We start from the raw sequence: 27,901 nt of genomic DNA, 5'->3' as shown, positions 1-27,901 counted from the left end.
GCCTTAAAACTGAGCAAGTATATGGTTCTGTAGCATAATCAAATATTGCATGAAGTTTCCAAAGGACAATGGGGCATGTATATAGTGGTCTTTATACACCTCTACCATATAACAGAACAAGTACTACCACACTTGATAAAGAGAACTGGTAGGCAATAAGGAGGTTTCAGCTGACGTCTCTATAGCTCTTCTCACATCCTCCAGAAATACGTACACGCATGAACTAAATACTATGTACCTGTATCCGAAAAGCTACCCAACAAAAGTGAAAGCGTGCCAAGATACCATATCGCGAGTTCAGGGACACCTTAAGGCATAAATCTGTGACTTCAGAGATAGTCAGGCGAAAGAAAAAAAAAAAAAAGTCACACCAGCCACAGCTGGTGGAAGCCACCCTAAAACCATACCGCTAGGTGACCGGCGGTGTCCGATGAAGCAGCGTTTCAGCCCGAAAGCACCGTGTGCCCCAAAGCCCTTCGCTCCTGCGGCTCCGCCACAGACCGGGAACCCCGAGACTGGGGCCGAGGGGCTCCGGGGAGATGCCCCCTCGAGACGCCCCCGAACGGGGGTCGCCGGCCCCGGGGGAGCTCGGGGCGCTCCGGGCGGGCCCCGGCAGCGCACGGCGAGCGCGGCCGTGCCCCGGCGGCCCCGCAGCGAAGCCCTGGCCGAGGAAAGGGGGCAGCCGGTGGCGAGGCTGTCTGGGGAGCCCCGAGCCCCCCGCGTGTGGCAGACCCGCCGGGAGGTGCGGGAGGATGCGCGGCGCTGCGCCCCGCTCGGTCCTCCGGTCCTCCTCCTCCTCGTCTTCCACCGCTTTTCTGCCGGCTGCCGAGACCGCGAGGCTTCCTCACCGCCCCTCGGAGCGAGCAGGGGGGCGGCCCCCGCTCCCCCGGTACCGTTGGTGAGGGAATTGAGCAGCACCAGGCAGCAGGCTGCTGACACGCACACCCGCGGCGTTACGCCCGGCGCCGGAGCGATGCGGATACGGCCGCCACAAAGCGCTCGGGCACGCCGAGCATCCCCTTTGTCCGTGCATCCTCGCCGCTCCTCCATGCGTCCACGCACGCCCCGCACACGCAGCCCCTTTGTGTGCTCGCCTCCCCCCCCGCTCACAAAGAAAGCGATGCCCTTGCCTCTCCTCGCCGCGTGCACCCAGCCTCGGACACGGCCCTTCGTCCCCCCCCGTCCTCTCCGCCGGGCGGTACCTACTTGTGTTCAAGAAACAGTCCGTAAACCTCCTAAAGCAGCTGGCAGAATTAGATCCATCTTCCATGTCTGGCCCTAGGAGCAGGGGAGCCGAGGAGGAGGAGAAGAAGAAGGCGCCTCTCTGCCGCTGCTGCCGCCTCGGAGTCCCGCTCCTGCCGGGGCCGTCGCCTCCTCGGATCCCGTCGCCGCGGGCTGCTGCCGCTGCAGCCCCGAGGGAATCGCAGGACCACGGGCGAGAGGCGGCCGGGGGGAGGAGGAGCCGGGAGTGGTGCTGCCGGGGGCCGCCGGCCGTGGAGCGGAGCAGCAAGCCCTGGATGGAGGAAGAAGAGAAGAGTCTCCTCCTGCCGCTGCCGCCTGGATGGGCGATCAAGTGAGCTGCTGCTGCCGCTGCTCCGCCAACATCTCTTCCTCCTCCTCCTCCTTCCCTCCCTTGCAGACTCGTGAGGTTAAAGGAAGACGAGGAGGGGAAACGAGGAGGCGGCGGCAAGAAGTAAAAAGAAGATGGAGAAGCGGAGGAAAAGGAGGGGATTGGAGCGAGGAAAGGAGCCGCCGCCGCTCTGGGGACGATGCTGGCGGAGGCGGCGGAGGAGGCTGTCCCTGCAGCGCGGCTCCCGCTGCTGCTGCTGGTTGTTAGGAGGAGAGAGAGGGAGCTGCAGGCAGCCGAGCCGCCTCCGGGAGCGGGGGGAGGAGGAGGAGACCCGCCGCTGCCTCCACCTCCGCCGCTCTGGCCATGGGAGTGGAGCGGGCGGCTGCCGGAGCCGGGCTTTTCCCCGGGTGCCGCAGCCAGGGGGGCCGAGGGGCGGGCTAAGAGCCGCTTCTCCGGGTTGGACATGCTTCCGCTCTTCCCTCCCTTTCGCCGTAGTTTAAGGCAGGACGTCTAGCAGAGACACCGGAGTAGGCAGAGAGGGGAAGCCGCGCAAGGACGGAGCAAAACGAGAGGCGACCGCGGTCCGGTCCTTCGCTCCCTCCGGCAGCCCCCGGCCGGCACCGCCCGTGCACCCCGGCCCCCTCCGTCCCGAAATCCTCACATTCCCGGTCCCCCTTTAGGCCGGAGAGGGACGCAGCGCTACCGACCGCCGAGCGGCTCCGATCCCCTTTTAAAGTCCGCTTCTCCTCGTGCTCCCGCCTCGCCTTCACAGCGAGAAAACGCTAACAAGCTGTATTTTCTTCCAGCAACGCAAATATTGCCCCGTATGTGCGTGCGCGTCTGCAAAGAGGCAGATAAAATCACTGCAGTGCCGCTTCCAATACCGAGCCCGGCCGCCAGAAAACGCCCACTGGCGGAGCGATCGCTTCCCAAGCTGCCTCCCTTCCTCCCGCTCCCAGCCGCACACCCAGGAGCTACGGCACAACGCTTACCTAAAGGGAACGCAGGCAGAAACGCGAGGAAAAGACCCTCCCTATGCGGCCTCGGCACCCGAAGCGGCGATTTCCAGCCGCCCCGGGCGAAAGGCGGGCGCCCTGGGGCGCCTGGCACGAAGCCGCCGGGGAGCGGACCCTGGGTGCCCGCAGAGCATCGCCCCCCGCTCCCCGGGGACAGGGCTCGGGCCGCTTCCCCGACGCCCCGCACCGCACTCGTGTGTCCCCCCTCTCCCCTTTCTCCGCCGGGGGCCGGCAGCCCCCAGCCCCGTGTCTCTCAGCCCCCCAAGCCGGCCCCCCCCGGCTCCCCACGGTCTACCTGGGAGCCGGCCCCGGAGGCTGCGGTAGTCCCCGTGCCCTGACCTCGCTCCCCAGCGCCCGGTGCCCGCCGCTCCGGAGCGGGCCCTGGCGAGCCGCCCGCCCGGAGGGGTCCCGGGACGCGGCAGGAGCCGCCCTCCCGCTGTGCCGTCCCGACAGGACCGGGACGGGGATGGGGACGGGGAGAGGGACCAGGACGGGGCTTTCCAGCACTGCCCGGAGCTGCCCCGGTTCAGCCCTCCCGGGCCGGTAGCGCGGAGCCCCGGCCACGCTCAGGCGTCCCGCAGGCGGCACCCCCAGGAGAGGCCGGCCCCAGGGGAAGCCGGGGGGGACCCCGAAACGGAGCGGGGCTGAGGGCTGCGCTCAGAGCCCCCGCGGCGAAGATTTCGTTGTCGCCCTGAACCCGCTGAGCGCAGGGCGCAGCTGAGGGGAGACGGAGCTCGGAGCCCGGCGGGGGTGCACTCAGGCCGGCCGCCCCCCGAGTTGGGCCAAGGGGGCGACACGGGGAGCAGAATAGGTAACACGGGGAGCACAGGATACGATACGGGGAACCGGCAGTCCGCTATTTGGGCTGCCCCTTGCCCGCTCCGCTACCCGGCGGCGGCGCTCACCTGTGCGCCCCGCCCGGCCGGGGCTCTGCCTCCATCCCTCCCTCTTCTCCTTCCCTCCCTCCCCGCCCGCCGCAGGTGTGTTCCCCTCGCAGGTGTTCCTCTCTCCGGTTATCGCCGGCAGAGCTCCCTTTCCCTGCTCCCCCGGCATCCCAGCGGAGCGGCGGCGGCCGCTCCGCTGCGCTCCCGAGAGCGCCCGGGGAGGGTTCCCGGGGGGTCCCGCCGAGCCCCCGCCACCCTCCCGCCCCGGGGCAGGAGGGTCCCGTCTCCCTTCCTCGGCCCCGCTGCAGACACGCCACCAACCTGTGCTTCTCGTCCCGATTTTAAAGTCTTGCCGCGGTTTAGCCGCGCCGTTTCAGGACTTCGGTTAACGTTAGAAAAAGGACGATGTTCCACGCTGGGGGCCGATTTGCGATATGGTCATCCGGCAGCACACGAAATAAGGTGTTTCTCTACAAATAACAACGCTTTCAAATGAAATCCCGCGTGCAGCTCGCTGAACGTTAGCTGCCAGCGGGAAACAAGCCCCGGACTCGCAAAGAGGTTCAAACGCCAAACCAGATTAAAGAGTCACTTAAAAAGAAAAATACAGAGCAAAACAACTCACAGAGGGGCAGGTTTTACTAAACTGCTTTCATCTATATGGTTCCTGAAACCTGCTGCTGCTCAAAAATCTTGAACCGAAATACAGAAAGATGCATCAGCTTCTGCGACACATTTTCCTGCAGTATACTTCACTTTATCAGTACAGTTTAATAACTTCAATTTCAGGTATCTATTCGTGCGAGCTGCTTTTATTTCTTTAAAACCAGCCATTATTTACCTGCTTCGCACAGACAGCTTTCCTCTCGGAACTGCTGGGGGATCACTGGGGAGCCAGCAACTATTTAAATTCTCTGAGAAAAAAGGCTTAGCGAATGGAAACAAAACTTTAGTGAATTGTGCTTGGTTGTTGCAGTCTGTTTGCTTAGCAATTAACAAATTGTATTTTGTTAGTATTAGAAAATCTGTAATGCCAAATTATTGAAATTGAAAGGGAGAATGAAATTGAAATGACTGAGCATTCACCTGAAAAAGTGAAAGGTGCTCCTTTACACAGATTAGTCCCAAATTGTTCTTCTGTCAATACCAAATTACTGAAACTACATTGACAATTTATAATTGTAGAAATCTTGTTTGACTATGCTAATTTATGCAGAATTCCTCTATTGTTGGTCATCCAAACTACAGTTGTTCAAATATCACTGCCTGAAACTGGATATCTGAGTATTTATATAAGGAATGTGAATTTTGCATACATAAATATGCATGTGTATATTCAACAAAGTAGGCAAAATACATTTTGATTTGTAAGAAATCAAATCTTCTAGACAAACAGCTTTCAGGTTAAGGGTTATTGGCAAACTGTTCATTTGATTATTATTCATTAGCCATTGGCAATTCATACCTGATTGGTCACCTGCTTCTTGGCAAGGCAGGCAAAAGCAATTATAGAAGAAACATTAGATGACAATGAAAATTAATTTTCAAGATAAATACATATGGATTTGTAAAATATATTGATTTGCAGACAGACAAATATGCTTGGTTTTCATCTAAATATTTGGGAATAAATTAGCAATGAATCACATTTGCTTGTTCCCCCATATATCTGTAAATCTGATTTTTCATTGTTCAGAGCATAACAATTTGCATCGCCAGAGCAACGATGCCACTGATGCAGCTGTGGTACTAACCATACGTCCACTTCATTTGCCAGAGAAGTCTCAGCAACTCCAATAGGAAGTTTTGATCTGGAACAGTAAGCTTTGCTATATCATCCCATGAAAGGATTTTTTAAATTCTGAAACACAAATAAATGCAAATTAGAACACTCTTATGCATCCACTTGCATTAGATGCAAGGGCTCTGTTATCAATGTGTTGTATCAGGAGCACTGTGGGCAAAAATCTTTGGTTGCATTTGTGTGTTTAAATGCAATTTCACAATAGTTTAGAAGCCGGAGCTCTCACTGGAGCTGTCAGTCATTTTAGCGCACATCATACTTACAGGAAAAGGCCTGTTTAGAAAGCAGCAAATAAGTCTGTTTGGCAATAATTTGTCAATATTAATCAAAATACTTACAGGAAAACATTGTTGTAATTCATTTCCCCCCCCCTCCCTTTTTTTTTTTTTTTTTTTTTTTTTTTTTATTAAATGCAGCTTAAAAACAAACACTTATTCGTTCCAGGTCTGTCTGCTACATTTCAGCAATGACTGACTCATCTTTTATCTGGTCCCACTCTTTTGCCTCGTAAATCACCTTATCTCACTCATCATCCTTATATTCTTAGAGACCCCTCTATGATGCAAGATCAATTCCTTGGAAGAAAAAAGAAATGGGATAAGACATGATGGGGAAAGAGAGTTTATAAAGATCCAGGGTGGCAGCAGTACAGGAGCTAACTGAACCAGCCTCCTGAAGGTGGCTGAGGCAGGAGCAGCAGCAATGAAATACACAGAAGGCAACCTACTGGAAAGGTGGGGGGCTGCAAACTGAGGAGGGAGAAAAGGATAAATGCAGCTAAAACCCAAGCTTCAGGGCTGAGTAAAGAGAGCCCCATATTAAATCCCTTATGGAAAAGTCCTGTGCAAGTTAATAAAAATAACTGCATTTTTTCCTAGGTATTTTCAGCTAAATGATCTTACAGAATACAATAATTATTACCCAGCTACTGAATTGCTGTCACAAATGAGAAACCTACAGGAAAGACATTGTTCCCTAGTCTTATTCTGTAAACCTTTAGAGCAATTTATACAGAAACCTATTTCACAGGGGATTGTTTTTACAAAGGATTGTTCTCAAACACTGTATGCATGCAAGGAGTAAACTTGTTTAAAGGCTATGTGTCAGTCGTTTTCTTTGATTCCTACAAGCATTTACATAAGTCACCACTTTTCCACAAGAATATTAACTGAGTGCTGACACCATGCAAACGTGGGTTCGCATTGCTGTGTGTGCCAGCAGCCATCTTGGAAGCACTTGGTGGAGTTGGGAATTACCTAGTCCAGAAGCAGAAGAAATACTCTGAGATCCAACATGAACTGCAATTCGTTCAGCAAGTCAAAACAACACAGTTTTTAAGATGTCCAGGTCTGTTCAGAGGTAACTGACATATGGAAAAAGAAAAAAAAAAAGTAAATATATTGTTTGCTTTCAGTAGTTTGTTCAGCTCTGCTTACGTTGCTTCATTTTCTGCTCTGCAAGGCGACAACTGAAAGGTTAGACAGCTAGAACCATAAGTCATACAAGTGACACAGTATGTGATCTATGAGGGTTAATACCTCAGTTATTAAAGCTGTGAAGACCATGTCTTTTCCTGGCATATTTTTTCCTTTCAGAAACAAAACTATGCAAAATTTTCAGTATATATGTATTTATTTTTTTAGGGAAAAAAATCCAAGTCTTTATGAAAAAAAAAGGGGGGGGGGAGAGGAATACTTCTTGTGCAAGGACATTTTAATCTGAAAATTTTCGGGTAAATATAATGCTACATATTATATTGTTAGGAAATGCAGAAGATGAATTTTAAAAGAAATAAAAAGCTAGTGTTAATGCACAAAGGATGCGTTGTACTGTGGATTTGTTTCCTTTACAAGACTACATGAGTAGCTAAAGAAAGCCATCTTACCATCTACCATGTTGTGCTGTCCAATGCAGTACAAAGATCAGATATTTATGGGTTTTATTATAGGCTGTTCAGTAAAGCAAACAGTTGTTTAGACTACTTTGTTAAAGAAAGAAGAAAACAACAACAACAAGAAAAAAAAAAAAAAAAAAACCAAGCACAAAAGCATTTTCTAAATTAAAACTTCAACAGTAGCTATCTTGACGGATCCTTTACAGATAAACCAAAAGCACCATAAACAGTGTAAGCTTTTTGCTATAAAGACCATCTTTTGAACCATATCTAGCACAACAGGATACTGGCTTGGGACCAGGGCCTCTTAGGTAGTAATGAAATACAAGCAGCAAACAACATAACAGTTGGCATGGTAGGCAACAGCACTGTTGTTACCTAACACTAGCAGAATAACATATTTTATTGCAACAAAGATAAATAAGGTTATCAGGATTTTTGTAATTTTCTATTTCCATATAGAAACCTTCTAGAGTTAACGTATGGCTGGAGAACACTGTTATAATTTCCTGTCTGCTAGAGCAATAAGTTATTTGAATTATCTGCTTAATTAGTACATACAAATTTTAACCTTTCCATGAATTAAAGTTACTTTAGAATTACTTTATAATTAACAGACTTAAGAAAAATCCTAAAGAAATAAGAAGTTAATAGTGCCCTATCTTTTGTTCACCCCACTTTGAGATGTGCTAGCATGTAATACAGATCAGATGGTGCCATTGTCACAATAGCCAGCGTTCCCCCATGGCCCTATCTTGAAACTCCCCTCTTCATCTTCCCCAAAATTTCCAACCACTAAAAATAAGCAGACTTTTCCCTGACACAGTTTGCACAGTTCACAAGAAGTCCTACTGCCCCAGCATTGGCAAACTGATAGAACTTGTAGTATCAGTTTTAAGCTTAAGCATAAGACTTTGTTCTAGCCTAAACCCACAGCTGACTCGTCTTTGATATTGACAGCAGGTGCAAAAATAAATGAAGAGACTGAACCCAGACTTTAGAATTACCTACAGAGAGAAGCAAAATTTATGTTGAATTCAAGTACCCTGTTGTGAACATCACTCAGATGGAAGCAAGTTTCTCTTTTTACAACAATGGTCCCTCCTTTTCATTTTAATTTCTCTTTTGTTTTCAACTTTCTGACAAATCCCATTTCCCTCAGTAACTACCATGTTCCCCTCTGGGAAGAACAGGGCTATTGCTCCATCCCCATCTGTTAAAAAGGTCAATCCTGGAACTGTGTCTCCTGATAGTTAAATGTAGTCACTACCCTTCAGAGTTAACGCTCTGATGAGACGAATAGTACAAATAAATGCATACTTCTAGAAACCATGGGCTTAAAAACTTCTTCTTTTTTTTTTTTAAAGTATTTTTGTTTTGATCCTTGCCCTGTTTCTTGGTGGAAACATACCCTTGCCATCCTGAAAACTAAAGCCCTTGACTTTGAAATGAAAGCTTGGATTCCTCAAGTTTGTGGTGCAGCCCACAGCTCTCCGGTGTGCACTTAAGCAGATGCCACTGTAACATGCATTCATCCAATACTACAGTCAGACTAGTAACATTGAGAAAACTTTAGTCTTTAAGTAACTTGTCTCTATCTCATCCTCATTTTAACAACCAACCAATTCAACCCAACTTACCTCCCCATATGTACCCACTATAGATATATCCCTGCTGTCTTTATATACCACCGTAAGACACACTTCCTATCTTTTTCTTTCCTGTTGTTACACCTGTAGGTTCTCTGTCACTCTTCTCTTTCCTCTCTCTCCTCTCCCTCTCTCTCCCTCTCAAAAACACAGACCCAGTATTTCTCTAGCTGCAGAATCACCATAACAGTAGAGATTTCCTTTGGAAAATAGTTTAAGATCAACATGAATAAAAAAGTAAGAAATAACCAGAAACCATGAAACCACGTAGAAAGCTGGGGTAGTACTGCCACTGTCATTGAACAAATACACTCTCACATGTGCAACCCCAGACCAGTGCAGACAAGCTTTATTTGATTCAACACAATTCTCGTCAAGAAAAAAAAGACACCACTGCCATGCACTTTTCTTCATTCTCTTTTATCTGCCTACTTATTCCCCATTATCTCCTTTGCCATGATCCAGCATATCCTTTTACTCTGAGAGGTTTCTTTTCCCTGTGCAAGGACCCTCAGTCCTTCGCTCCAGTCCACTATTTCTCCCCACACTGCCACATCTCAGCAAACAAACATCACTCTGGCAGCTCTTCACCTGCCTTGTCCTTGTGGCTTACCAAGTCTTTCCCCAGAAGAAGCTCTTCCTCCTGCCCCTCAGCTGGCAGGGCTCCATGGAGAGCCCTGGCCCTCACTGAGGAATGAGGACTCTTCTCAAGCCTTGGGGCAGCTGCTGAGGAAGAGAAAGGACAGAAGCTGCTTGTGTTCCTCCTATTTAAAAAAATAAATTAAATTACATTCAGTAGGTATACTTGACAGCAGTCCTGTTCAGGCTAGGAAGCTTGTTAGTCCTGCTAACCATCCAGGTTTGGGATTTTAAAATATATTGCTTTATTATGTAGAAATTAAATAGAGTAGTAGAGTGCAAAACATTGCAACTATTTTGGGACAGAACAGACCTGGGTATCTAGCAGATTTTTACAAATTGTTTATTTGAACAAATCATTTAAGGTTTTGTTTGTTTGTTTCCCTCATTTTCCTGAAAATCCCTGCACCTGAAGATAAAAGCAGAAGAGAAAGCATGGTGATACCCCCTCTACACCATCCCTAGCTCAGCTTTCTCTTGCTGGATGCAGCCTGCAGAGAGGGAAATGCTGCACCTGTCCGACTGTTTCCAAGACAAAGCAGCAATGTGGATCCCACCTGATCACAGAACTCAGAATCCCAAAACTGAGAAAACTTTTGGCAATCCCTCTAGTTCGCAGTTTCTAAAAGCAGAAATAAATCATACAGTAGTCCCAACACTCGGGTTACATCAGACTGTTTCTGCATCTGATCTGGCTCATGCACACGCAGATACAATTATCTATCATTACATATTTTTTTTAAGTACAGATTGACGTCCAGACTAAACAAGCCATTAATGCAGGAGCAACTCTGCCTTTATTTCTGGAGAAAGGGTTCCTTTGTGAGACCGCAAACCTTCCATTTAACCTAAAGCTCTATGTGGGGTTTTTCACCCGTGGTTAGTCTAACCTAAGTTGTGGTTTAGCTGAATGCGGCTTCACTAAACAAAATCTAAAGGATTTTGTTAGAAAAGCAGAACTTCTGGTGCCAGTAGCTTTCATTGCCTGTCAGCCCTTGTCCTGCCCATGGCTTTGCACAACACAAACTCAAACTCAAACATGGATGCCATTTCCCTTGCCTACAGAACTATCAGAGTTGAATTCCTACCTTTTTCAGCCCCTTGGTGCTCCAAAATAGCAGTCTACCATTAGCCCAGCTTTAACTGATCCATGGGACAAGGGTTTAACTGAGAGGGAAGGGGAACCACAGGAGCCTTTAAAGCAGGAAGGAAACAAAAAGGAAACAACCAGGCCGAATTTCAGTGGGAGGAAGCAGAGCATGCTATGGAAGCAAACCCAGCGCCTCCCTGCCTTGTGGCTGGGCTGCATGGAGCCCATCCTCTGTTCCAGGTCAGTGAAGTTATGAACCAGCAGTCTGACAGCAATCCCCAGATCCTTGAGGTCAGTCCTTGCTGCCGTGGACTGGTCACACATCAGCTACACTGCTTCCAATACGTCAGCAAAGTGGTCATTCAGAGTCTTTCTCTTCCTCCTCATTTCCAGCCAGAACAAACGTATGCTCGTTTCTGTTGGATCAGCTTTTTCTTCTGGCTTTCAATATCTCCTCTGTCTCCTCGACATTTGGTATTTAAAAGGACCAGTAATATCATCTTCCTCAGACTTCATTTTCTTTGATTAATCAAAGAAAACTCTTTTAGCTCCCTCAAGAAATAGTAACTCCTGGTCTCCTGATCGTTTTATGAGCCCTTCACCACACCTTTTCCACCTGGAATTCATTGTTCCTCTCCACAGGAGACTAAAACAAGGCTCATTGCAGTGAGCTCTCATTAAGGTTTTGTAGATGGCTTAAGCACTTCCCCAGTTCTTCTGGAAAAACTTTTGCCCGGTACATCGTGGTTGCAATAATGTGGGGGGTAGTCATTGTTACCCAAGTCATTTTGTGACGAGCAGTCATGAGGGCTTTATTCTTGTTTGTTTCTAACTGATGAGCTCAGAGGCAAAATTCTTAGAGGTCCCCAGGTGAATGATTTTGCACTTTGTACTGCTACGTTTCAGCCTGTTTCTATTAGTACAGGTTTTAGAGTTCTCTGAATCATTCCAAAATCTGCTCTAGTTCCCCTCTGTGCAGACAATGGGCTCTCAAATTTTATAATCAATAAACTCTGCTAGCACACCCTTTCTTGCATGCAGGAAATAAAATATGAAAACAGCTTAGTCCCCCCCAGAAAATCTTGCTAAATTCAACTCATAACCTTCGTTATGCCAGTGTTGCAATTGCCCTCCCTTCAGCTGTAAACACTTAACTTTATTCACAGGTAGTCTAAAGTACCCAAAGCTTCTGCAGACTTGACAAACACTCAAAGCATAGCCTGAGACCCCTGCAGAACAGGGAAGTATTATTCAAGAATGTTGTCTTGCAGAGGAAAAAACACACAGCAGTTTTTCCCTGAAGTTGTGCAGGAAGATTTTAAAAAGAGCTCTAAAAGAGAGCTGAAAGAATGAGACAGAAGTGTCCTGGTTCCCCCTCTACTCCTCTGTCTGCAACATCACTCTGTTTTCTTATCCATCGCACGTATGAGGAAGGAGCCCAGGCTGGGGCTGGCTTTAGGCAGAGGCAAAGTAAGCAGATCCCAAAAGCCGCAGACTGCCAGAGGGCACCTGGCTGCCTGCTCTGCCCTTCCAGGAAGGCGAGCAGACGAGCTCTGCAAGCAGGGTAGCCACCCAAGGAGCGCAGCTCCAGCCCTGCCTTAAAAGCCTCCTGCTGTTTCAGCCGCTGAGGGTATGATCACAATGCATGGCTTGTCCTTACTGCCTGCTGTCATTCTTTTTTAAGGAAAACAAATTTGTGCTCTCCTTTGTTTTCTCTCTTCCCATGGTCATTATATGTGACACTAAACAGTTTTTAAAGCAAACCCTCAGATCTAACAGAAGTCTAATTTTTCAAATCCACACTCAGCGCTGAGATCAAACCATCCCCCCTCAGCTGTGAACCACCAGCCTTGTGTGCAAGACCCCTCTACAGGACATTCAATTACAAAGAACATAAATTTAACTCAATTTAATCTGAGAAGAAATTTAGAAACTCCAAGCAACAGTAACCAAACTGTTGTTTGATAGGGAAAAAAAAAAAAAAAAAAAAAAAGAAAAAAAGAAAAAAAGAAAAAAAAACACTCTTGGTTTGTTTTCTTGTTCGTAGGGAGCTATAAAGCCTCCACCTCCCCATCTCCTTTGGTGACACATACCTTCTCGTAAGTGAGAGCTTGTTCTCTGCCATCAAATACCTGTCCTGTCCTGAGCACAGAAGGAAGATTCACACTAGAGATTAGTGTCAATATTAACAGCTTTCATGAGATTGCTGCCTTACACTGCCAAGTGAAAATATTTGATCCACGTGAGCTGCGTGGAAGCATGGCACACAGTCTGATGTGCTTCCAAAGCTTTTCTTAGACTTTTCCAATATTTGAGTTTCAGGCAGCAGTGTGAATGTAACTGACAGGGCAGCAGCTGATACAGTTGTACTGACCTGCACTCCATTTTGGGACACAACTGACCCAACCATGGCAGGATTTAATACAGCTGCTACTTCTGTGTATACCCTGCCAGACTGTTTTTTTCAAGACATTTCGAAATAGCTGTTGTTTTGCCTAATAACAACAACAAAAAGGTAATTCACACTATCACTCTTCCATGAAACTCAGAATAGTTACGTTTCAACAAAAATATTTCTCTATAGAAAAGGGATCTCATTTCATAGCCCATACTACTTCCCCCACTCTCTATAGTACCTTAAGGAAATGTGAGAATAAATGTAGGAAGGAATGTAAGAGATCTAGAAATCTGATGTATGAAAGTATACAAAGGAGAAAGGAAAAACAGCTGTGTTATCAGATGGCAGGTTAAAATTCAGGAGGAAGGGGAAAGGTAAAGGAAAAGCAAGTGGAATCACTATCCCTTTTGGGGGAGCCCTGGAAAAGGATGTACCATCTTTATTTAAAAAAATAAATAATAATAACAATAATAATAATAATAACAATAATAATAGTAATAAATATAGCTGTTTAGCTTGCAGTTATTGTAAATCCCACCAGACCATTGCAGTAGATTCAGGCAATCAGAAATACGATTGTCTTAATGAACCCTTCATTTTTTTACGAACCAACTCATAAAACAGTCTTCCTGATGAGAAGTTCAAGCTGAACGGTGATAATTCACTCACTTATCCACGAGAAAGACTGTGTCCTCACTACGGCTGAAACCTCGTGCCTGCTTCCTTTCTCCTTTGAGCCAGCATAAAGCCACTGACTTCAATGGATTCCGTTATTTCTGCCACAATAAAAGAGTCAGACCGCCTGGTTTTGGCCTTTCCTTCCATCCCATCCCTTGCCTCCCTACCTTTTTCACTCTTTGTACTACTCTCTTTTTTTTCAGTTTCAAAGCCTCTCCAACTGTGGCTCACAGGGATCTGGCTGAGATGAAGTTCTCTTTCTAGGGCAAAAACCACTGCAAGTTATCTAAGCACTATGCTGCAGGCAAGTACTTGCTGCAGTTACATGGGAAAAGAAGTACATAGTTGCCTGTTGAATGCTGGGGAGTGGGGGAAGACTTCAGGAGCCCCCATATAGGTACCAGGGTTAGAATTGCATGAAATGAGCAGCATTGAACAATTTCAAGCCCACCACTCCAATTAGATGAATCCACCAGATGGAAAATTACTTACAAAGCTAGCAAGACTGTCATATTTTGCTGATTCTTCAACATGTGCCTTCCAAGCATGTTTGAAAACAAAACAAAACAAAACAAAATCTTCAGAAAGCCAGGGAAAGCAGAATTACAACTGGGCTTTTCACACATGAGAGCAAAACAAACTACCCACATTGTTAGACTCAGTCTTCATTGCCTAAGGTAAATTTTTCAAGCCCTGCATTAACTGTTGAATGAAAGGGATTTCTTCAGAGTTCTTTTATTTCTAAAAGCAAAACAGGTGGAACAAAATGAAGAGATGCTATATGAAAGCCAGTTTGTACTTAATACATTGAAAAAATTATTTAAGTTTTGTTATTCCCTTGTGTCCCTGTCTGATTAGGTAACACCACCAGTTACAATGGGAATAATTATGACCTTGCAAATATCTTCAAAACCGTTATGTCCTGCTGTTTGGGAAATATTTTGTTCGGTTGCAGAAAAGCTTATTTGAATTTTACTTTTGGCATCATTTTTGTATTGTATTTCCTATAACATCCCAATGGAATGGGCTTTTGACTCTACTGGTACACATTTATGATCACACTTTTGTCAGAGGTTTGCATATTCCAAGTGCAAACACTGATCATCCTCGTCTGACAGGTCATTTCAGCCCACGTTTAATCCTTGGAACATTTTGTTCTTGTGTGTTTAAGGACTCTGTGAACACTCGGTACATACAATCGGCTAGGCACACAGAACTATCTAAATAATTAACACTAAATACTGAGGTGTAACCAAGCGCTTGTGCACAGTGATTGTACCTGGTTGTTTTCAGAAAGTCGAGCAGTCAGGATATGTGGAGTAGTTAATAACAAAAAGGGTTCACTTCTTTTCCAGAAATGCTAAAACTCTATAACTGGTTAAAAGAGTTTAGAATATGTAATGTGCAACCATGCTGCTGGAATCATTGGTATTTTAAAAATGAAATGTTTATACACAGCTAACGAGGTTAAGCTAGAAACTGCAAAAGAAGTTCACTTAAGTTTCAGAATGCGGGCTGGCAGTTCAGTGAATAATGCTCGGAAAAATCCTCTCTCATTAACAGTTCATTCCTCAGGTGCCTTCACTAAGATTTCATCCAGATTTTCCCAAAATTTCTATGAGCAGACCCTCTCAAAGCAGGGCATGACCATGAGGCAGAGTTATCTGGAATGGCCTCTCTTATGTCTCTAGTAAACCTAGCTTCAGGGCAAAAAAATACACACAAACAACAAACAACACTGGGGGAAAGGAGGATGCATGGTTTAGCCAAAGCAATAGAACATTTGACATGAAAAAAATAAATTTGGCTGAATAAAAGTTGAATGAGGACTTCAGATTATAGCCTGACGAACAGACTGCACTCCAAAACGGTACCTGGCTGAACAGTTGGTTTAACTTGCTCTGTGTGATATAACAGTACCTAGGAGTAGGAAGTGATCTAAAAATATTAGTGTTCATATGTTAGCAATAGTGTTTTTGCAAAACATTAAAATATTGTCAGAAAGTAGAGAGCAAAGCATGCAGCATAGCTGTAGCGGTTGCCAAATGTCTCTGTCCCATATTGTTAGAAACTTTGAAATGTGCCTGTTCCCAAATGCCTTCTGGACACCAATTTCCTGCCTCACTGTCTCATTTCTTCCCCCACCCCCAATAAATCAGTTTTCCTTCTCAGTTCCGTGAATCACAAAACTGAATGCACTCTGAATCACCCCAACACTCATCCAAAAGGTAATTCCCCAAGCAACAATGTGCTTGATGCGGTGATCACAAACAACATCTACGTGGCTGAGGCGCAAGGAGCTGCGTGTTACCACCAGGCAGCTCTGGCCACCAAGGCCAGCTGAGCCCACTTGGGAGAAACGCTCCACCTTTTAGAAATTTCAGCTGTTCCTTCCCCTCAGTTTCTGCCCCCAAATGAATCTTTCTCCAAAAATAAAAGGTTTTTTTTGTTTGTTTGTTTGTTTTTCCTTCAAGTTGTCTGGAGCTATAACACGTAAAGAAGAGACTGAGAGGGATACATGGATACAGACACACAAAGTTCCCCACAATCTCCTGAAATTTTAACCATTAATGACTGTCTTGATGTTCAAGATCCTGTACTTCATAGTCGTGTGGGCAGACATTTTTGTGACATCTAGGTACATTTCAACATAGGCATTGGTTTTTCTGATTTTGATTTCACAAAATGGGTTTAAAGTGAAAAACAAACAAACACCACGTAACTTTCTCTTCAACTAGAGGAGCAGGCCTCTCTGGGGAGGTGGATAGGCTAGAAAAGCATACCCAGGGCACAGGGGGGCTGACACTCTGCTCCAGAAATTGCTGCCCCACCAACAGCCCATCTTCCACCTTATAGGACAGGAATTTCTCTCTGCTGCCCGTCCACCTTATTCAGCCCCTGAAGAACAACCCATCTGTAGCTCACTCTCTGTTGCCAGGAGGACTGTTGAATTTTACCTAGCCATCAAACTGCTGGCAGTTTTGCCTCCTTTCCTCCACCCTATTCAGTAATCGATTACAGTGATGAGGCAAAACTGACAACCCCAGTTACAATGCTGCTTTCAATTTGCGTTGCTTATCCCCAATTAAGTCAGGCAGGGAGACATCGCCTGCACCATAACTCGGTTGTTGTTCCTCAGCAGGAGGTGATGGAAGTCCCTTACACCTTGTTTTCATGTTGAGAACCTTTCAGGTATGCCTGCTCTCCATTTCTGCAAGTATGAACATTACTGAGCTCATTTTTATCTCCTTCGCTTTCATGTCTTTGTACACGGAGTTCTTTCTTCTCTTCTTTCTAAGTCAGCCACTTGACAGTTTTTGCATGTTTGAATCTCTAGGAGCTGGTGCCTTGTTTCATGTTAACAGCGTTGTGACTGTGCTTGAATTACAGCTGCAATGCTGAGCAGCACAATGAAAGGCTCCTCAGAAAGGGCTTAGATGAATCCCACTCACTGTACCTCTGAACACTTTTGACCTTTCTCTTCATGCACCTACCACAACGCTGGAGTGAGGCCTTGGTCTCCTGGGTGGCTGAGCAGGCTCTGGCCCCTGACACAGGCTGCACTTCCCTCCTGACCCCCCCAAACTTGGCCTGTGGTGCCGAGCTCCACACCAGCACCCAGGGGCTCCCTCTTCCCTGACCTCAGCAACACCAAACTCCTTATTTTCACTTCCCAGGGGCTCTTTTCAAGTAAATCCCCTTCCCCACCCCCTCTCCTCCTCCTTGCTGCCTCCATCTGCTCACCCTGGGCCTCCCCTGCCCCAATCACCCCCTGCCTCCATCTCCTTTGTGCTCCCCTCACATGCCTGCTCGCAGGCTCTTTTCACACTGCCTCTGTGCCTGGATTTCTTGTCTTAAACCCCGTCTGGCAGGCATGTGCTCTCTCTTCCTCCCACCTTATATCCTTTCACAAAATTGTCTTCAATGAGACTTAAAAAGTGGACTCTGCCACATTCAGAATTTTTTTAAATGCAGTCATATTTTTCTGGAAAACTCACTAGCTCCAGTCATCAGAATTAGTTTCTCCAATCATCAGGCTTGTCTTGCCTTCTTTCACTCTCGCCCCTCTTCCCTCTCACCCCCTTCCCATTGCCCTTCCCTCCTGTTTGTTTTCCATTGAACTGGGACTGGAAGCTTTTCAGGGCATCTTTATCTCGATGGGAAAGTGCCATGCATATTGATGAATGAGAGGATGGAGCTGAATGGAACCAGAATGTCCCCCTAACTGTTGGTACTGCAGGAGATGCTACATCTGAGCTTTCTTAACAAATGCCAGCCAGAAAGAGTGAATGGAGAAATTAGTGATTTTGCATGTGTCAAGGAGTGATTTCCTGAGGTAAAGTGTAACAACCCCATCTATAACAACAACGGGCATTTTGCCTTTCTGACTGAAGGCAACAGAATCTGCCTGGGAACTTCTTGCCGTCTTTCAGCACATGGGAGAAGCAGACCAGACCTGCAGCAAATTACCCTTTTCAAAACTCAGAGTGACTGCATTTTGCATTCTTCTCACATTCATGCCAGATCTGGCCTTTCTCTCCTACAAATGCCAAGCACTGAATTTCAGGGCTAACTGAAGAGCAACAAGTGCTGTGCTGCCCAAGTTTTGAAGGAGGCAACCACATCTGCCTGGCCCACTTTCTCCAACCCATGCTGGAGATAATATATATATACCCCAAAATGGGCTGTGAACATTATTTTTCCCTCCTAACTTACAAAAGGGATTTAGATGCATATATTGCTCCATTATTTGGAGCAATCCTGCTCCCACAGGAGGGCTTGTGGGGACCTAGGCACTGTGAAACCCTTACTCTGTTGACTGTCACCCAAACCCTCTTAGGATCTTCCTAGTGGAGGCAATTACACTACTGGGAAAAGCACCCTGGGCAGGAGGACAAGGAAGGTGTAGTGCCAAGAGAAGACAGCAAGGGGCAAGGATGGCTCCTGACCTGCTGTGAAAGAGGAAAGGACTGATACTGTGACAGAGGCATCATTCACTCTCCTGCCTATTTCTTGAGCAGTCCCCAATGGCAATTTGAAATCAAGCAATTATTTCATAATGGGTTGCATCAACATAGTAGTCTAGCATCAAACATAAAAAGCAGCACATTTTTTGCATGTTGGCAGTGCGTTACTCAATTAATTTCTTCATTAACAACAAAGGAGAAGTGAAAAGATACCAAAACAACTTCTTTTGCAGGGTAGAACACCAGAATCAATGCAGTGGTATAAAACCAGAGGGGAATGGGTATCTCAGAAGGCTGATGTTAGTAACATCATTTCACCTTGAGGCTGACCAGATTATTATTGCAGTTGGTGATGTCCTAAGACTCAATACAGCACTCCTCACCCCTTCAGAAAAGGGGGTCTTGTTTCATTCACAGGAAATGAAACAGGAAGCTTCTGTCATCCACAGCTCAAACCTTTCACTGTGCTTTGATGGCTTTCTGGTTGCCTGGAGGGCATTAATGGTCGCAATACATTTCTATAAAAGGCAGGACAACCACACTTCAAAACGCATTGCTAGAATGAAAAATTATTAGCAAGCCTTCTCAGTAGTTTCACTGGAAGAAACTCGGGGCTGAATTGGCTTGCAGACTTAACTCCATTCATTTATAAGAGTCCTTCCAGGCAGAGTGGAAGAAAACAGGGTGACAATATTGCTTCTGTGCCTAAATCTCAGTCCAGATCTGCCAGTCTCAAAAGTAACAGTGGGGAGCAGCTGGAGTTTCCACACCTGGAATGGCCTAAGCGTCTTGGTGACATTCTTATGGGAAGGAATTTATATCACAAAGAACAATCCCAACCTCCTATCTGAAAAGTAACTAACTTCTGGCAGGCTAGTTATCATCAACCATTACTCTGAGAGGAATCTCAAGACTCCTCATTCCGATCTACTGACCTGAAGTTATTAACTGTTTGTCAAGAAGAACTGGATTTTTTTTTTTTTTTCCATGGGGAATTTTTATAAGAGGGTATAATTAATCTATGCAGCTAACTGCAAGAAAGTGCTAACAATCATGAAAGCTAATTTTCAAGGACTTGTAAATCCTTATATGCCTTTTTAACAGTACTAGAGAAATCCATAGTAATAGCCCAACAATTCATTCCTGAGCTTTTATCTCTGTTGTGCCAGTGGAACCCCAGGGACTGTCCTGAAGTTTGACAGAGTGATGAGAGCAGACTGTGGTCAGCAGTTGCTGTACATTTCTTTAGAGTGTCACCAGCATTTTACTGCAATATTTTTTCTCCTTCATTAAGAACAAGCTTGAGTTGTAGGGCTATGATATAAAAGTTACATAAATCTAGTTTTACATGTTTTGTTTTGTTTTGTTTTAGATTGCATTTAGACTATGTATTTACCAGTTTGCTTGTCAAGGCTTTGAAGCAGGGACAGTCTACTTTGAAGCAGTATGACAAACTAGCACGACCGACCTCTGTTCTGGATTAGTCCAAGGTAATTCTGGAAAGAAAACAGCAAGAGATCAGTACAGGGGATACAGAGCACCTTAGAATCACCATTTTCAGTTGACCTTTCTTCTCTGCACTTAGGAGCAACCTCTGTCACTGGGATGCAAACAGTAGCACAGCAGTCTCCTTCCAGCGTCTACAACGCCACAGGCACAAGATATTGGCACAAGTAATTTTTGCCAGTGGAATACCAGGGTAGAGAAAGACTGTCCTGACACAGTGTGGGTGAATGCCAGGGAGCCAGAGAGATTAATGAAAACCTGGTTTCAAACACCTTGTTACTTCACAGTAATAGTCCAAAATCCTGTAGCCATAACACAATTTTAAGATGTGGTGGGTTTAGCCACTGCTGTGAAAGACTAAGTTTTATTCTGGTGCTTTTTAATAAGAGGGAAGGAAATGCCTCGCATTGCTCAGCAATGATTCCTTTGGGCAATTAGGAACGACATCAACAGGCTAGAGGGAGGTTTGCCCAGAAAAATGAAGGGTGCGGGCCAGAAAGCAACAACAGCAGACCCTTGGAGGTTTGAAAGTAACATGAAGGATACCCAGAGGCAAGACCGGGAACATCTTAAATCAGAGAAAACAGCAGTAGCTGTATAAAGCCCATGCTGTTTTCTGTTTTCAGGTTTACAAAAGCTTCTGCAAATGAGTAAGCCATATGAAAACGTTAAAAGGTTACAGATAAGACACGGAGTAAACTCAGCTGTATCTGTGTCACAACCAGCAATATGCTGCATTCCTAACTAGAAGATCCTGGATACATTTTGGAAGGGACTCAAGCTGCCAGGCTTTGAGCCAACACAATCTGTGGGTGGGTGCTGGATGCTTGCCTTGAAATCCTCTCCTTGCCAGCTAACCTATGGAGTAATAATGGCATCAGTTTTGGAGGGAGTTTTCATAGTGTTTAAAGCTAGAAGAGCCCACAAGTTGATCTACTGTGACGTCCTGTTTATCACTGGCCATTAAATTTCACTACTATCCTTTCTGTTAAGAATAACGATTTTGGTTATAATAAAGCAATGCATTCTTCATTCAGCCTCACTATCTGCATGCTGCAAGACCACAGGCAGGAAGGGAAGAAGGAGCTCAAATCCTTGCAACCGCAGGTATGGTAAGACCACACATCACTTGTAGGTGACCCACATACCTTCCTGGAGAGGAAATCAGAACGCTTCCCAGGACTCAGGTGAGTGACCAGGAGAATCGTTTTTAACCCTGTTTAATGCAAATCTGATCAGCATTATCACATGGGGTATGAGACTGTGAGACACTAAGCAGGTATCTTAAAATGAGAACTCCCTCTACTATCTGCTCTCTCATCTACAACTGTGGCCTGTCTATGAGGAGCCAAAGGAAGGTGAAAAACACCCCCAGAACTCATCTTGCTAACTGTGCATCAGAGGGAAATATCCTGCCTAAACCCTGCGGGCAGCCAGCTGAAGCCATGGAGCATGAGACTTTATTTTAACACCAGGATGTCTTCCAGAAAGGAAATGGGGGAGGACAACAGGATGGAGAGATGAAGTATGAAAACACAGCACTGTCTCAATTCCAAGTAAATCTGCCACCTTCTGATTCCTGCACGCTACGCGGGAGATTTACAGGATAGATATTTTCAAATATCACACTAAGAGGTAAAATCATGTTATAAACTCCCTGCCTCTTTTTCCATCCCTATCCAACATGTCCTATCCAGAAACAGCAGAAGGAACTTCTAACAAAGAACTTAAAACAAGGTAGATTAAGCCCACTGAGATTATGGTAGCATGAGAAATAAACATAGCAGAAAATTGGAAAATAAGAGAGCAAACTAGGCTCATCAAGAGACAACAAAGCAAGCATTAATTTGAAAGTGAGGAAGAATATGCCAGCTTATTCCATATGTGAGGGAATAAATATTAACAATGCTGACAACATTTTTAGGTGGACTAACGAGGACAAAGGATCAGAAAACTAGTAGTGAACGAGGGGTAAGTAAGCATATTTAATGGATAGAGGGAGATGAAGCATTGTGTCAGCATGAGTTACCTAGAGATGAAAGATGAAAAACATGACTCATTCACTATTTGTAGAAGTATTTTCCAAGTATTTGGAAACAGACACCATAGTTCCAGCATTTAGCAAATAAAGATTCGAGAAGATAGGTTGACATTATCTTCCTAAAAGACTAACACCTACATTTTTTAAAGCCCTTTGAGATATTTATGAGTAGCCAGGGGGTGCACTTGGAAATGTGAAATTTAATTAGTGAGTCACTACAGAATTATGAGGCGTAAATCAGGTCAGATTCATTTTTATGCAGTAGCTGTTGGTCTTGATTCAGGTGAGGAACCAAGAGATCCAACCTAGCAAATATTCAGGGATATTTGTCTTTTAATCAGGTTCCATGTGGACTGGACTGCTGAACAATCCACTTCATTCATTAACAGTAATTTTAAGAAATGAGCCTGATTCTGTTGTCGGCATGCTAGAAAGCCCATAGATTATCACCACTGGGAAAGTTTTCTATTTTAAGAATGGGAGCAAGGAGGTGGAAACCTAGATGTGGAGGGTTTGTATCCTGCTCTGGAGCTGGAGAGCAGGAGGGCACTGAGAGGGCTCTACCTTCATCCATCACTGAGCATCAGCTAGAATTTCACCGTTCCTTGTGGTGCACTCTGCAGACAAGGCTCTACCAGCTCTTTTCCAAAGGTGGATGCACACAAAGGCAAGAAAAGCTGGGAAAGGCTTATCTCAAGTTACACAGCAAGTGTTCGGATTTGTGCTGGGTCAGTTAGTCATGGTTTGGCCAATGGAAATGATGTGCACAAGCCATCAGCAGATTTCAAAGAGGTGGTCATGACTATAAAGGTCATGCTCAGTGCTGTTGTTAGCATCATTCCTACTCTGCAGCAGCAGAATTTCTACCCCAAATCCCTCCTGTGCTTCTAGCTCCTTTTAATGTGAAAAATCATGTGATTTTATTCTTATCTTCAGAAATACTCATCTCTGCTCCTGTATTCCCTGTGCTCACTCATCTTTTCATCTCCTTCCATCAGTCAGTCCCTGATCATCCTTGCAGGTGCTGCCTCCTGTTCTCTGTTCAGAGCAGAACAACATTAAAGAAGGCTAGCAGGTACTTGTTTGCAACACGGAGAGCATGCTTTATAAATCCAAGCCCTTGAAAAAGTGAAATGGAAGTAGCATCCAATCACATTGTGCTGTGGCTGCCTGCTATCAAAAATGAAGGTATATAAAATATCTAAACAAGGCAAGGGCTATTTCAGCTCTTTACATGTTTCCATTCAAAACTTTTGTAGTGAGTACAGCAACTTACAATTAAACAACTGCTCAAAGAATTCAGCTATTGTTCAGTTTCTTCATTTAACGCAGCTGATAGCAGTTGCTGTATGCTTATGCATTCTTCTTTTTCCTTTTTGACCAGAAACATATACAGAAATGATCCACTCAGAACATTTTATTATTTTAAAGTAAGGGCAAGGGTGCTCGAGCTGAAGCCTGAAAACAAATTTGTCAAGTTTTAAAATCATTTTAAACTTGGTAATCTAAAGGAAGCCATCCAGAGCACAAGGAAGGAACTTTGGATATAAACTGAATGAAACTCTACACACACACACACCGCTATTATTTTACACCACTCTGTGAATAATTGAAGCTGACTTTCCTAGCAAAATGGCAGCAAGTTTTTATACAAAAAACTGAAGGACAATACAATGTGCATCAAGAGGATGCACTCACAGGAAGCACACAGACAAAAAGCCTTCCTTGTGGATTTACCAACTTTTGCTCTGCTCTGCCACCCAGCCCGGCCTCTAGGGTATTTTACATGGCAGAGTTTCTGTGGTTTTTCTTCCAGAGATGCTCTAGACAGTTTGACTTGCTGTGGATGGCTCATTTTACTCTCTGGCTATGAGGCATCAGCACAGGACTCCTGTGTTTGGCTTAGCAAGATGAAATGGAACATTTTGTAAGTTTTAAAATCTACTCTCTGGCCCTTCCCTCATTCCCTGAAAAATGAAGACTTGAAAATAGCTTGCTTCAGATCGATTTTGTAAAGCAAGGTTCTAAATTAAACTCAACAACTAAATGCTAGGCCCCAAATAAGCTGGTACTGTCTTTTCTTATGCCTTCACAATCACTGCTTTCAACAGAATGAGAAAGTTGTACGCAGTAGTCGCAGACTAGAAGGTAGTTAAGCCCCCACACATTACTAAACCAACACCATTCAAAAGCAACTTCCGCAAAGTATCCCTAAGGTATTTGTATGTGCAGTCATCAGAAGACACCAGAATTATCTCAAAACTATTAAACAAATTAAGGCAAACCACTTGAGACCTCTGTGTTTATTAATAAAGAGCTGTGGGGAGACTATTCTCTGTTTTCAATTCCTCTGCATATTTTTGTTGCAGTGAACTGGATTAAAAGATGAATGTTCTGGCTCAGCCTGTAACAGACAAGCACACTTAAAGGTATTCCTTGGTAGTCCTTGATATTCCTGGTGAAACACACAAAAGGTCACTACCTTCCCTGAACTCCCGTTAGGGCTCACACACACTGTCCTGTTACAGCAGTGGGGAAAAAACACGGCCCACCATTTGACCACACACACACAGGTGAGACAGCAACAGAAGGTTAGGTCTCCATAAGTCTCCATATACTGCAGACTTCAACACTTTTTTGGAGCTCTGCAGCCCAGACGTGGTGCAGACGGAACAGCACTACACGTGTACTTGTTCCGATTGTCAGCTCTGAGCTTGGGAGAAGATGATCTTCCAGCTTTATTCCCACATGTATTTATCTCGTTAGCACTTCCATTTCCCCTGCATCATCATTAGGTGATTTCACCACCTTCACCAAGTAGATAGATAATATTGTTAGAAGTGGCAAGTTTTAAAGTTTTTCAGAAGCAATTTACATAATACTTAGATTTTGTAATGATGGGGGGTCTCAGCAACTTCCTTAATGGGTGCCAACTGCCAGTAAATACATGCAACTATCTCCTTTTCAGGTATGGTGTTAAAAAAGGAAGGCAAACCCTACAATCCCTTTGCATCAGCTCTGAATCCGAGATGATTCCTTTTGGATTCCCATACTTTCAATGTACAGAGTCTAAGCAGGTTTCATTCAGTTTAGTGGTCATAAGAGTATCATTATTAAACATTGGCAGAAAACATTTTATCAAGGAATGAAACAAATAAAATTCCTCAGAAATCAGAGCTTTCCCATAACAATGCCAAAAATAAAAAATAAAAAAATAATTAAAAAAAAAAATCTGGATTTAGGGACCTATATTCTCTTTTCCCACAATGGATGAAACTGCAGGTGGCCTATTTTCTACACAGGAGCAACTCTCAGCCTCTTAGCTTTTAATGTTCACCTGGGCTCACAGTGTTTGGATCATGGTCTTAAAGGCCTGTTAAACCACACTGACCACATCTCTTTTGCCAAGAGGAGTATGATGGCTGTGGGGCTGCCGGAGCTGCACATCCCTATGTTCACCCCTTCCCTGCTTCTGTGGGGATGCAACTAGCTGCCCTGAGACCCCAATCCCCTCCATCCCTCACCCTGAGACACCGCTTGTGAGGAGCCAGTGCACACACTTCTCAACCCAGCCAGCTCTTCTGCTCTGCCAGCTCCCTTTCACAGGCAACTCTTTTCATTTCCTTATTGTTTGGTTCAGCAGAATAGCTAGTTGGGGGAGACTGGTTGTTTTTGCTTCTTGAGACAAGTAAGTTTTTCTGGTAATGCACTGCCACGTTTCCCAAACAGCGCAATAAAATGGAGAGTTTCTCTATAGAGTGACTCACTACCTCATAGGGCCATTCTACAGAGAAGAGAAAAAAAAAAAAAAGACAACACTGAACTTTGAAAGAGTTTTCAGTCATAGGCTTCCAGTTAGAAAGAAAAAAAAAAAAAAAAAAAAAAAAAAAAAAAAAAAAGAAAGAAAAAAAAAAGAAAGAGAAGAAAGTTAAATAGTGGTTAGCCCAACTTATTTATTTAACTCCTAGGGACTGAATGTGCAGAAACATTTTTAAGTGTGTTCTAAACTTCTGTTGAGGGTTTGGAAAAGTGGGAGCATTAAAAACCTTAGTCATCTTCTCCAGCCTAATAAAAACTCCAAAGCAAAACCCCAAATGCAGCAAACAAAACTCAGCAGAAAGGGGTTTGTAATGGCGTTCACTACACCACGTTTGGCAGTCACAGATGGGTTTGACTCGCCCATTTCATTCCCGATCGGGGCAGTTCAAGGCAAATGCAGTCAGAAACAAAGAATTTTACTGCAAGTCAAAATTGCAACTATAAACAAGGATTAAGAAAAGAAATACCAAGAATAAAGAAAGTAAGCAACAAGAACAAAGACTATAAGTCTCATCTATTGCTAGGAGCAAAGCTTTTCTGCCTCCTTCTTTGTCTGAAAGCTTTGTCCCCATGTTGCTGCCTGGCACTGGCTGTTGAGAGGGCTCCCAGGAGGCACAGTGCTGTGGTGCTGTGCAGAATGCTCGGGAGGAAGAAAGCACTGCAGCTCTGCTGGCACAGTGTGTGCCACAGGACTTGGGGCCAGCATGGAGAAATGCAGCATTGTTGGTGCTGCCGTATCCTAAATACAGATATTCATGGACAACTGAGGAGGCAGGGAGGAGATCACTGTCCTCATTTGAAGATGAAGAAGCAAACAAATCCCCTAAACAAAATTTTTACATGCCTTCCCTACCTGCTGCTCCCCATCAGCTATCAGGATGCCCAGCTGACTCTAGATGACAATGGGCATCACCGATGGCTTACATTTATAAACAATTATCCTTGTGTTGCTCCTGATATTTGGGTGGGAGCTTCCTATACACATCTGCAGACAGCAATAGACGCCAGTCTTTCAGCAAAGCTACTAGAAATCTTATCCAATGCTGAATCCAGGTTGGACTGGTCAGGGACTGCATCAGTCGGTACACAGCATCAGTGCCATCACTATGGGAACGGGGCTGCATGTAAGAGTCTGAAAACTCTCTCGCTTTCAGTTCAGGGAAGATCATATTAAACTCTGTTGCTGCTGTTTCTTTTAATCTGCCTGCAGACCTTTCACTGCTGCTGCTCCAAACAGCATCGAGTCTGCACCTCCAGAAGGAAAGTTCATTTCTTTAAAACAGGACAAAACTTCAGTACCAAGGAGCTACGTCACCAGTGAAGTTTGAAGTGTGATGGACCTGAACTTTCTTTAGTGCTTGCCCATTGCCATTAACTACTTCATACTTATTTACCACCTAGGATGAGAACTAGCAGGAGCTACAGTTTATAATCCTGTTGATGTGTTAGGCTGCCACAGGGGCAGCATGCTAATCAATTTTGCCCCCTCATAAATCAGAATGCTTTTCCAGAAAAGTTGTTAAGAACAAAACCAATAAAGCCTGGCTCACAAAATAATCTACTTGCATATTGAGCTACTTTCCCAACAGCATTTAAAATTCAGTCTAAAATCCCACAAACAGTTCTGTGAGAAAGGAATCTACCATTCCTGAAGGCAGCTAAATGTGCAATTACTTTTTTCCACTGACAGAAGAAAAGAAAAATCAGCCTTGGAGTCACCAGTCTGTCACATGGGTGAGCAGCACCCGCTGACACAGGCTGCAGTAGTGTCATACCAGGGGGAAAGGGGCAGACTCAAGTCTCCAATTCAACAGCAAGCAAACAGATTGTAACCTGTGAGAGATTCCCGAACCATTAAACTACTGTTCAAGTAGGAAAAACATCCATGCCAAAAGTAAACAGGAGTTTACAATTAAAAAGGCCAATTGCTCACTGTGTAGAACTGT

At 45.0% G+C, this 27,901-nt stretch overlaps 1 protein-coding gene across 4 annotated transcripts in view; it reads right to left on the bottom strand.

Annotated features, from left to right (window-relative positions):
- PDE10A (phosphodiesterase 10A) overlaps positions 1-27,901 on the bottom strand; it is a 368,649-nt gene that overhangs the window by 180,765 nt on the left and 159,983 nt on the right. The window contains exons 2-4 of one of the 4 annotated variants that reach the window (XM_084513733.1): positions 19,986-20,085; positions 6,531-6,637; positions 5,225-5,331 (exon numbers count right to left, since the gene is read on the bottom strand). The exons of 1 other annotated variant lie outside the window; for it this stretch is intronic. In XM_084513733.1, coding sequence (XP_084369859.1) covers positions 5,225-5,240 — 16 coding nt within the window. In that variant the 5' untranslated portion in view covers positions 5,241-5,331; positions 6,531-6,637; positions 19,986-20,085. Of the gene's footprint in view, positions 1-1,206; positions 2,518-5,224; positions 5,332-6,530; positions 6,638-9,430; positions 9,538-19,985; positions 20,086-27,901 lie in introns of those variants that run through there. 2 more of the 4 variants (XM_084513734.1, XM_084513730.1) reach the window with 2 other exon arrangements.

This window comes from Aythya ferina, assembly GCF_964211825.1.
Source record: "Aythya ferina genome assembly, chromosome: 3".
Taxonomy (NCBI): Eukaryota; Metazoa; Chordata; class Aves; order Anseriformes; family Anatidae; genus Aythya; species Aythya ferina.
This window is presented reverse-complemented; position numbering and strand designations above follow the sequence as displayed.